We start from the raw sequence: 12,171 nt of genomic DNA on the forward strand, positions 1-12,171 counted from the left end.
AGAAACAAAGACCTCAGAGAATGCTTCTAACTGTTGTAGCTACAGAGCAAACTTGCAAATGTGAAAAAAGCATAAGTAACATCTGCTCCAGTCTGTAGTGAGCCGGAATCAATAGTTGAGAGAGGATGAATTTTCCCACGTGCTGTAGTGGAGCATTAACTCCACTATGTACCCTTTAGGGTCTGTCTCCTCAGCAGCCATACCAGACCTTACCTGGGGGATGCCACAAGGGTGGGAAGGGTCCGGTAGTTGGTCTGGGTTGGCATCTTTGACTAGGAATACTTCCAGGAAAGAAAAACAAATTAGAGCAGTTCTTTCCTCCCCCCCTCCCCCGAGTGCTTTGTAGTTTGAACCCTTGGAGGGAAACTGATGAGCAACTATGCTTTGTGCTGGCTTCTCTTTGAGACCATTTGCTGCCTGTTTTCTTTTAAAGTCTGAAATGTTAGAAAGAGATCATTATTTTTCCGATTTAGCTTGACCTCTTGCTCCCTTGGAGAGTTTCTCCCCTTGTACTGGCTCTGTCCTTCTCACACAGTGCTGTGTTGAAATAAAGCTCAAGAGAAAACTTGAATTCCTAGGAAAAAAGCTTGGTACTTAGGAGGAGACATGTCCTAGAACAGACAGTGTGAATCTCTGCAACATGTCCTGTCCCTCTCTGGGGGTGGTGTGAGGTATCAGGTGTCAATGATGCACTACCTCTGTCTGAGGTGGTTCTGAAATAGCAACGTTAGGGCAAACACTTCCATGAGATGCAAACTACCCCATGGGTCACTTCTTCTCCTACCCTTTGTGCAGCAAGTGCTTTACCCAGATGCAGTTTCTCATAAGCAGAGAGGTTATCTGTGGTTGCAATCTTGATTGCCCAGCAAATTGCTGAATGCCTGAGGAAGCAGGAGGAGAATGCGTAGCTGCAGGGTGTGTGGGTTTTTCATTCTGTTTTATAGTGAGGACTGGAGGTTGAGTGTTGAAGACTCCTCACAATCCTGACACCATTTGTTGCAGCATTGGACGTGTATGAGCTGCATTCTGTGCCAGGAGGCCACCCCTGGCATTCTGGAATAGCCGTGGGAGTTAAATAAGCTGCTGTTCACTTCAGGTGCTTTGGATTAGGAGACTGGCAAAGACCTGCTGCCATCCAGCAGATCCAGACACTATGTGAAGCAAGCAGGATGGCATGATTTTGTCTTTGTTGAGGGAGTGAAGGTACATACTTCAGTTACAGACTATTTTCTTCAATCCTCCAATTTTCCCTCCCTCCCCCACCCCTCCAGTAAATGTTACCTGCTGGCTAAAGGGCATGGGCCTATGTATATGATCAGTACGCACGACCATATGTTTGGTGTCAGAGTCCTTTGTCCTTTATCCAGCTGCATATCTGCTCAGCTCCATGTCATGCAGCCAGCACAGGGATTTTCAGCTTTTGTTTCTACCATTTACAAAATGTGAAAAAAAAAAAAAAAGGAAAAATGCTCAGAAATGGGGACCTCATAAAACTAGAGCAGAGTTATTTACACAAGTGAACTGAAAACCTGCAGCAGGATCTGTCAGAGATCTGACGTGGTCATCTGTCTAAACGGAATGTTTACTCGCATACCCCAATGTGGTGATTCTGCTGCTCAGTTTTCCATATAGGAAAGAAAATGGAAGAGGTTTTTGATTGTGATTTCCTACTGTGGTGCCAAAAATAGTTGGTCTTTGAGCTACCCCATTATTACTTTAATTAAGAATTGGTAATTCAAACGTGGTATGTGGGACACACGCACAAAGTGCCCAGCTGCAAGACTGCACATGACGAAAGGATCTGCTTGTCTGTGCAAGTTTTTGTGAGTAGGGGACTCCCTTGGGTGACTGGCAGAGGTAAAAACCTAATGCATGCGAGAGGACTTGGAAGAATCATGATCTCCCTGTGCTTTTGGATCTCGACCTCCAATCTGAAGTCTCTGGCTAGATGCTTGCCTTTCTATTTTCTGGTGACCGAACAGCATGTTTAGGTGAAAAATATGTTTGCTTCCCAGTCCTGAAGATATTGAACTAAGGGAAAATCTTGCACAAAAGGATTAAAAAAAGTTGGAAAAGTTAAAGTGTGTAATACTGTAATTAGGGCTGAGGGAGTATAAAAACTTAAAATTAGTTTAGCACATCACTTGACAGATGGGAAGTCATTTATGTAAATTTAGGGAAGTGGTAGTTGCATTCAGTTGGTCTAATTTAAACACTATTTCTAATTATTTTTGGTATGTGTACAGAGGATTATAGGATGGCCATTATTCTGACAGGAGGGCTCTTCATATTTAAATTTAAATCCACAAAAGAGTGCCCTATTAAAATGTAAACATGCTGTGATAACAAGCACCTAATTATGCAGACAGGTTAGTCCAGCTATTCTGGTGAACAGCTGGGTGCACATATTTCAGATAATGCTTTTTCTTATACCTTAAAAATCACTGGCAGCGCCACTGAGAGGTCAAGAGGTGCCTGACCCACAGGTGGAAGTTCCCTGTAAGGTTTGCTTGATGCTGAGCGCAGATCTGAGAGCAGACGTGCTCTCGCAGGCTTCCACTGAAAGCAGGCCCTGATGGCGCCCAAAAGCACAGAGAGAAGACAATTAACAGTTCCCCTTCCCTACAGTCTGGTGCTGCTAATCCCAGTTAAAATTCCTAATAGCATCTTTGGAGAACCTTCCTCTTTACATCTTGACAGCTTTCTCCTTCTGCCAAGAGAAAGATCATGCAGGTTTACTGGGGAGCTGCCAAACGACAGCTTGACTTCACACCTGAAAAGCAAATGAATGAAGAGATAAGGAAAGCCTCAGCCTGCCTCCAGCCTGGCACAAACGCAAAGATCCTGGGAGTGTGGGCGTGAGCAACCCCTGGAGCTGCAGCAGCAGCAGATGTGACATAAGCAGAGTCTGAGCTACCGTGGAGGAGGGAGCGTGGGGCCCATTTCTGAAGTGCAAAGGTGTTAATTCGTCAGCTGCAGGCCCTAGGGTGAGGTGGAAGCCTGGCCATGGCTGATTCTTGGAGGTGTGGGACAAGGCTTGGAGCTCCGACACTGTACAGCAGCCCTTTGTGAGTTTATTTGGTTGGCTTTTTTCCCCAGAGCCCTTGCAGCAAAGGCTCAGATCAGCGCTCTCAAAAGCCGCATTAACAATCAGCAGGGAGGCTAACAACAGGATTTATTCTTTAACTACAGCAAAATCAGTATTTTTGGATGTATAACTCATAGTTTATAAACTTTGGGGGTAGAGGGCACCAAGAGCGAGGCTGCATGACACTCACTTCTTCAGTCCTTGTCATTTTAGGGCAGGGAGTGCCAGTATCCATTGCAGAGAGCCGCAGGCAGCCTGACACCACGCTAGCACAGCCCTGTGCGGGAGCGTGGCTGCTGGGGTGACAGAGTACGGGTGCTCTTGAGCAGTCACCCCTCTTCTCCCCACACACATCGTGGTGGGGGGTCTCTAGCAGGGTCTTTTGTGATTCTTAAGCCTTTTTGTGAGATTAAGACTACTACAGCTGTAAAATATGAATTACCCTTGGCATTTTAACTGCCTGTAGAAAAATTAACACATGCAATCAAGTAGTTTAAATAGTGAATTTTAGCCCACATTTAAAAATGGGAGAAAAATGCTTTGCACATGAGAGTTTTTAAAGCAGTATAATGAACACTGTGCCTGACTCATCTTTCACATGGGAGAACTAAACAAGCTAAGAGGAAATGTCTCCAGGCAGACATCCTTTGGGGCAGGGATTTCTATCTCATTTTTCTTTTAAGGAAAGAAACTTAAAAGGATGGGTCCAAAGACTACATGTTTGTTGCCTGACCCCATCAGGTGTTTGCAATCTGTTTGTAATTCTGTAAGTCACCTGGAGGCCTGGCATATCTAGCTGGATGCCTTTGCAACAGCTTTCAAGGCATAAGAACAACTGTTCCTATAGTACCAGGTTGGTGTGCAAGGACCGCAGCACTGATCTTCTCTACCTGGTGACTACCACAGAAATGTCTGTAACATAAAGGCTGGGAAAACATCAGGCTGTTGTATCAGAGTATGTAAGGGATGTCAAATAACCCAGGGCCGCACTACAGAGGCAGCAGGAGCTCTGTGGAGCCTCATGGGAACATGATGTGAGTAATCACAGCTGCAATTCATTTTGAAGAGACAAATGAGCTCTCCTAGAGAAAGCTGGGACACTTCTGCTGACAGGGCTGATCACGACTTTTTCTTTTGTTGTGGGAGAAAGGCTACTTCTAGGTTCATGTGAAGGAATTCAGTGGGAAAGCCTTCCACATTCCTCTAAGGGTGGGTATTTTCATCACAATTGTAGAGATACTGAGTGACTTGCCTGGGACATAAAGGAAGTCAGTGTTAAAGCCAGGAACTGACCAAATGGACCTCCTAACTCACGGCTTCAGTGTTGTGCTTCAGCCATGAGGCTGTCCTTCCTCTGTTTCTGCTGACCCTTCATGATATGCTTTTCTCTGTTTAAGTTGAAAAGCTGACTACTTGGCAGCTGAGAATTTACCCTTCCTCTCGCCCCTACACAATAGCAGCTTTTCAGACAGAACTTGCACAAAAGAAACATTTTGTTCTTCCTCTGCTGATCAGAAGAGCTGAGCAGCAGCTACATTAAAAGCATGAGGGTCTGACCCTAGCTCACACTGTATTCACAAAGCTTCCAGTGATATCAGTAGATGTGGTGCTAGACCTATGCTCTGGACAGAGCGCTACTAGCAAGCTGCCATTGAGTAAATTAATGCAAAACGATAGGAAAAAAAAAAGCCAAGACTTCCTAAAATGAAAACACACGTTATTATTTGCCGTTGGTCCTTCAGACCAATGCAACGGCTGGTGCGGGGGGAAACCCCCAGGGCAACAGCTCGGTGCGACACTCGCTGCCGCCTCCCTGTCGTCCCCTCTGGGGCGAGACTGCGGGGGCCAGGCCCCCACCTGCAAACAGCCATTAAAAAAAAAACCAAACAAACCCAAACCAACACAGGAATCGCTCGGTCCAGCGGCTTTTCTTACGAGATGCTCACGGTGAAGGAGGCGGGAGGGCCCACGACCCCCTCCCCTCCTCTCTTCCCCGGCTGCTTGCTCCGGCTGGGAGGCGAGGCCCAGGCCTGACCCCCCGGCGCAGCCCGCTGCTCCCGGACACCGCCCGCCGCGCTCCGCCGGGCCGGAAGTGGGGGCGCGGGGGGCGGAGGAGGGGCGGGGGGCGTGGGGGGCAAGCGCATGCGCAGGAGGTGTTGCCCGACCGCGCCACGCCCCCGCCGCGGTGGGGGTCTGGCGCGCTCCCTGCCTGCGGCGCGAGGCCGGGCCCGGGCGGCGGGTAGCGCCGTCGGGGTGGGGGGGGGGGGGGTTCGGCGCGAGCGCGCGCGCGGAGGGGGCGGCGGGCAGAAGGGGGCGAGGAGGAGGACGAGGACGGACGGACGGACGGACGGACGGACGGGGTGAGAGGATGTGAAGATGGCGGAGCTGCAGATGCTGCTGGAGGAGGAGATCCCGGGGGGGCGCCGGGCCCTGTTCGACAGCTACACCAACCTCGAGCGGGTGGCCGAGTACTGCGAGACCAACTACATCCAGGTGCGGCGGGCGGGGCGGGGCGCGCGCAGCCTAACGGGCGCCGGCCGAGTCTAACGGTCGCTGTCCCCGCCTAACGGTCGCCGGCCCCGGCGGCGCGGCGCTGAGGCTGTGGTGGTGGTGGCGGCGGAGGGGGGTGGGCATGGGGCAGCCCCGGCGGGGCAGGGTCGTGTCCTCCGCCGCCGTTTGCTGTGGGGCTGCCTCCGCTGCGCGGTCCCGGGGTCGGCGGGCGCCCTCGGCCCGCCGTGGGCCGGGCGGGTGAGGGGAGCGGGGTCGTGCCACCCCTGTCCCCTTGGCGATAGGAGGGTGACAGGCGGGTGGCACCGGCTGCTGCAGCCCGGGGAGGAGGAAAGCTGGTTCACCTCCAGAATGAACTACCCCGGCGTGACGAGGCGTTTAAATATTTAATTGATTTCTAAATTAAATTCCTTCCGCTTTGTGAGCGTGTTGAATATTTATTTCGGATTGTGTCTCTGTTGCTTCTTTTCGTTCCTTTCCCACCTTCTGCTCTCCTTTGCTGACAGTACTGAGATGATGTGGTAAACTGAGGAGATACCTGACTCCTGTAAATACAGTATTTGTGCTCGTTAATTTAGAGCACAACGACATATATTTTAATTGGGATATGCCTGCCAGTTTATATTTCTCTTCCCAAGCAGGGCTGCGGTATTCGATAGGATGGGCAGCTACCAAGTGATAGGTGCAGGACGAAAGCATGATGTAGTAGAGGTGATACAGAATTAGGGAGAAAGAGATCAAGCACAAGTTGCTATCACAGCATGTGGTTTTTGTGGTGACCACTTTGAAGCCAGGTTGGTGTTAGGACTCTGTTTTTTTCCCTTTCTTCCTCTTTTTACTAGAAAGAGAAGCAAAATATAGTCAGTTTACTTTGATAGCGATTGTAGGGCCAAATGAAAGAGTTCTCCCCAAAACAAAAAAAAAAAAGAAAAGAAAAAAAAAGCCCATTAGTTGTGGGTCATTCCAAAGAAGGGTCTGAGTGTAGGAAAGAGGAGGGGGACGTGGGTTTGTGCCGTCAATGTTGAAAGACATATAAAGGGTCCCAGTTTTATTTTTGCTTTCAGTCCCCTAAGTGGAGAGTGCTTGTGTGTTTCCAGAGGGCCAGTAGGAATGAGATCTGTGGGGAGATTATTCTATCAGTGAAAATGGGAGAGAATATTTAACCAGTGACAGAGTATACTTAAAATGTCCCTGTAAAAAAGCTCTGACTGTTTCTTTTGAATTGTTGAATGACCAACTGTACTTTAGAAGACTTTGCATGTTTTGGGTCATTTACAAAACATGAAAATTACAGTGAAATTACAGTGTAGATGTATTCTATTATGTAACTTTTCCTATGTTGAATTAGTGTGACTTATGTTCCTTAGGAGAAATATATTGAAATATTTTCTTAGAGTCATAACCTGACATACATGTATTTAAATTTATGCTTTTTTGAAAACTGGGAAACTGATTTTTCTGGAACAGGGGAGAGGAGTCTTGGAAGGCAGAACCGGATAGGAAGAAGTGGATGTAGTTTGGTTGGTTTGTTCTTTCTCTGACCTTTTTTTGTGTTCTTTGTATAAACCAAAGTTTATAAAATCTGTACTGAAAAGCTCCACTTTTATTGTTTTAATAAAAACTACAGAGGAGGCTCCATGCTGTTTTGTACAAATAGAGAACAAAAAAAGATGGTTATTGCCCCAGACAGCATACAGTCCATAAGGGCAGTCTAAGATAATGGGAAATGGGTACAGGCAGATGGTGAGTGAAGGAAAAGGATGAGCACTCTTGGTCAGCCTGATGGGTGCTGGCCACCACACAGCAATACCCCAACTGTTGGCAATTTATCCAAGCATCGTGACAACCGAGAGCTCTAAAGGGGAGGTGAGAATGAAAGAATGGAATTGTGTTGTGAGTGTCATCTGTGAGGCGCAGTATGGGTCACAGCATGAATATGTTTAAATTTTAAACAAGTAGGGAATGGAGGACATCAGCCAGGCAATGGGCTCCGGCCTTTGGAATTGGCTGAGAGACCACAGAGCGGGATTATCGTAGAGAAGAGGTCCAGTGTGAGGTGATCCTGGATTTAGTGATGTGAGTGTCCTAGTAACAAATCTGCCAGCGAACCCACCCCACCTTCATGGTGCCAGAGCTACATAAACTCATGTGCAAGATCTGTATACAAAGCTGATTTTTTTCTTCTCTGCAACAGTAGGCATAGGTAAATGGATATAACTATTGGTTATTTACATATTGGTGATTTTGCTTCTAATAATAATTATTATTCCAAAGGTATTATATCCAATGAAGTCCAAATTATATTCAAAAACAGTAGCCTTGGCTAAGATGGGTTTATGATTGCTCAGAAGCATGTGGAAGAGTAATCGTCCAGAAAGTCATGTAGTGAAGACGGACTAATTCTGCTGCAGTCCTTTAGTGTTTCATTGTTGACAGAAGGTTTTGTCGTGGATATTCTTGAGATGTCCTAGAGGAGGCTCGGAACATGACTGAGATCTGAACTTGATCTGCAGGATGATAGGCAGTGTGGTGACAGGGGCATTGAAGGCACTACATTGGCCTGTGTTTGTCAGTAGACAAGCTGCTCCCTTTTCTTTTTGTGACAGTTGGTGCTTCGAGGTTTTATTATCAAGTACAAAAATTGTTGCAAAAGTCAGTGGAGGCATAGGTCAGTTTAACAGAGAATACGAAGTTCAGTGCTAAGGTGAATTTTTTTTTTCTCTTCCCCCCCATTAGCAACATGATAGCAGCTTCAAAATAATCAAACATGTAATCTCTTGCATGTGGCAATTGCTAGTTCATAGTAGTAGAGTTGTGGTGATTGCAACTCATTTGACTTCTGCTTATGAAATGAAAAATCTGTTCTTTAAAATTCTGGCAGTGTTTATCTAAATAATGATTGATACTTGGTGAGCTCCATTACTGTAGCAACAGGGAATGTTACATAAATTGTTACCCTTCCCTTGAGTCTGTGATACAGTGGTGTATCAGAGCACATGACCTTAAAATTGTGTGGAAAATGATGGGAAATAGAGCAAATATATAATACGTGGACCTGCAGCAATGAAAGACGAAAAGCTACTGTTTGGGAAAAAAAAGTTTTTTCCTTTACCAATGGTTATTCTTTTTAAATTTTCCCACCGGGTAAGTCTGTCTCCCAGGCCTCCAGCCAATCAGTTACCTAGTAAGGTGATGTATTTTTCAAGAGACACTACTCTGTTAAATAGGGAAATAAATTGCTAGAAGGAAAACTTAAAGTATAGTTTCAACTTGCATACTACAGCAGTTAGTTTAATAAATTTTCTGTGATTGTGATTCCACTTTAAATAATAATAATAATAATAATAATTCTGTTTTAAGCATAAATGCATAAATTGCTGACTTTAATCTGCTTGTTTTACTACAGAAATCAAATAACTTTTCTTACAAAAAGGTCTTATTCTTCTAATAACTTGGAGAAATCATACAGTTATTTCTACGTCATACTTCTTCTTAAAGAGAAGGGGAAGATGCACATTTTTATTTAGGAGGATTTTCTTGTGGTATCTGACACAATGTCAATCACAGGTTAAATTTTATACTGTCTGTTCAACGCTTTTAGTGCTGTGTCCTCTGTTACGAAGTTCAGTCTCAGTCTAAACTGTGCAACAGTAATTCTATAAAATTTTATTATTGATGTACTTGGTATTACAAAAAAATGTATTTGCTGTCTGCATTGATTTATCTGGGTCTTTCATAAAAAGCAGAGAATAGTTATACTAGATAGTGTGCCATGTTCATAAAATTTTCATATTCCTGCATTATTTTTGATCAGGAGTATCCTAAAGAAGATTTCTAGTTATGATTGTGTAAGTAAGAAAACCAAGCAATTATGCGATCTGCACATCTTGTTACTAGTATACTAACATAAATTCCGATACTATCTTGGCCTGTCCAGTTTCTTTGAGCTTGTCCTGTATAAGTCTATTCAGGAATAATCTTTTGTTTGTTTCTCGTGATCATTGCTCTTTTAAAAAATCAGCTTTTCATTCTGTGCAGTGCATGGAGCTTTCTAGAGTAACTGAATGCTTCTGTCTGTTAACTCTTTGTTGAAAGAGTCAGAAAAATATACCAGATAGGGGCATTTCAGCCAGTAAGTATCTATCAGGCACAGATTCAGGGTGGGGGGAAGCCCCACCACCTTAGCATGCAGAATTGAGTGAAAAGCCTCTATGCCCTGCTCAGCTTTCAGAAGGAGTGTAGGATTTCTGTGTGCTGTGTTGTCCAGATTCTTCTAAAAGGCTCTGTATTTCTTAGTTTTTCGAGATTACTATGCTTTACTTGTCAGCTCTAGAGACTGAAAAGGAAGAGTGAGCTTCTGATTCTTCTATCTACATAGTCTTCAGGTTGCCATGACTGTGTTGTGTTTTATATACAGAAACAGCCTTCTAGTGTTTGTGAGGGGAGGATGGGAAGGGAATTTTTATTGCTGCTGTTAATATTCCATCCTTCTGGTTATTAGAAGTATCTGCTTTCAGCTTCTGCAGATAGCTTTATTTAAATAGACATAAAGGTGAAAACTGCTTGTTTCTCATTGGTTTCACTACAGTCCATAGATTGATGAGTTTCATGGTTGTTTCATGGTTGTTTTCCACATATCTGTGAATTTTACTTAGACCTTCTAAGCAAAACCAAGTAGCTGTAGATTTGGAAGCATCTTCCAGGAGGTTGGACAAGAGAATAAGGCATCTATTAGCATACTAGTTTTAAATTACAGAAATGGTGGTCCTTTACAAACAGTAACTTAGTGGTTACAGCTTTAGTGATGTAATGTGAAATTTCTGCAGAGTTGCTCGTAATGACCAGTACCGATATATAACTTGTGTAAGTATATAGGGAATTGCAAGTATTATGGTTTACAAACAAGTTAAAGAAAGATCTCTATTCTCTTTACTGAAGAGGAGATGTGTATCACCTTAACAAAGGTAACTGAGTTAGATTTGTGAAGTTTATTTAACCATCAGAAATGTGAGTATCAGAGGAAAGTTGGTTTCAACCTTTCTGTTCCTTAAACTTGTTCCTTTTATAATCCAGCTTCAGTGAAGAGGTGATTAAACTTAGCATTGATGGAACACTTGTTCTGCAGGCATGAAAGTGGATATTGATTAGCTCCAGTGAATATTAGGCCAGAATTTCAGGAAGATGCTGGCAAGTTGAAACTCTTCAAAAGTACTAGGAAACTAGTGAAACAGCAATAATGGTTATATGGACAATATGCTATAGTATCTTACTCCTGAGTGCAATGAATTAATACATAGGTATATCTGGCCCACCAGGCTATGGTAGGACTTCATAAAAAACATGTGATTTTAAAATTTAAGTAGTATGCTACGGTGGGTTAACCTTGACTGTCTGCCAGGTGTCCAGCAAGCAGCTCTCTCACTCTGTCCTCAGCAGAACAGGAGAAAGTAAGGGGGGGTGGGGGGAAGCTCACGGGTTGAGATAAGGACAGGGAGATCGCTCACCAATTACCATCATGGGCAAAACAGACTCAACTTGGCGAGTATTGATTTAATTTATTGCCCATTAGAAATAGAATAGCATAGTGAGAAACAAACCCAAAACTAAAACCACCTTCCCCCCACCCCCCCTTCTTCCCAGGTTCAACTTCACTCCTTCATACCCAACTCTTCTGCCTCCTCCTCCCGAGTGGTACAGGGGGACGGGGAACAGGGGTTGCAGTCAGTTCATAACACTTTGTCTCTGTGGCTCATTCCTCCTCACACTCTTCCCCTGCTCCAGTGTGAGGTCCCTCCCACGGGATGCCGTCCTTCACAAGCTGCCCCAACACGGGTCCTTCCCATGGGCTGCAAGAGCTCTTCAAGAGCTGCTCCAACATGGGTCCTTCCCAACGGAGTGCAGTCCTGCAGGAACAGACTGCTCCAGTGTGGGTCTTCCATGGGCCATAGTTCCTGCTGGAAAACCTGCTCCTGCATGGACTCCTCTCCATGGGCTACAGCTCCTGTCAGAAGCCTCCTCTGGTGCGGGCTCCTTTCCACAGGCTGCATCTCCTGCCAGGAGCCTGCTCTGGCATGGACTCTCCATGGGCTGCAGCTTCTTATAGAGCAATCCACCTGCTGCAGCATGGGGTCCTCCACAGGCTGCAGTGTGGATGTCTGCTCCACCGTGGTCCTCCATCAGCTGCAGGGGGACAGCCTGTGTCACCATGGTCTTCTCCATGGGCTGCAGGGGAATCTCTGCTCCAGTGCCTGGAGCACCTCCTCCTCCTCCTGCTCCTTCTCTGACCTTGGTGTCTGCAGAGTTGTTTCTTGCGCATTTTTCTCACTCCTCTCTCTCACAGCTGCTCTGCAGTGTTTTTTGTGCTTTCTTAAATATATTATCACAGAGGCACCACCAGCATTGCTGACTGGCTTAGCTTTGGCCAGCGGTGGGTTTTGGAGCTGGCTAGAACTGGCTCTGTCTGACATGGGGGCAGCTCCTGATCCCTTCTCGCAGAGGCCACCCCTGCAGCTGCCCTGCTACCAAAACCTTGCCACGTAAACCCAATACATATGCCTGAGGGGATATTACTACAG

General features: G+C 45.6%; 1 protein-coding gene across 45 annotated transcripts in view; it reads left to right on the plus strand.

Annotated features, from left to right (window-relative positions):
• Positions 1-5,464: 5,464 nt before the first annotated feature.
• ABI2 (abl interactor 2) overlaps positions 5,465-12,171 on the plus strand; it is a 66,176-nt gene continuing 59,469 nt past the window's right edge. For all 45 annotated transcript variants that reach the window (XM_075711269.1, XM_075711270.1, XM_075711273.1 and 42 more), the window contains exon 1: positions 5,465-5,581. In XM_075711269.1, the coding sequence (XP_075567384.1) occupies positions 5,465-5,581 (117 nt within the window). The remainder of the gene's footprint in view (positions 5,582-12,171) is intronic.

This window comes from Pelecanus crispus, chromosome 5, assembly GCF_030463565.1.
Source record: "Pelecanus crispus isolate bPelCri1 chromosome 5, bPelCri1.pri, whole genome shotgun sequence".
NCBI classification, from domain to species: domain Eukaryota; kingdom Metazoa; phylum Chordata; class Aves; order Pelecaniformes; family Pelecanidae; genus Pelecanus; species Pelecanus crispus.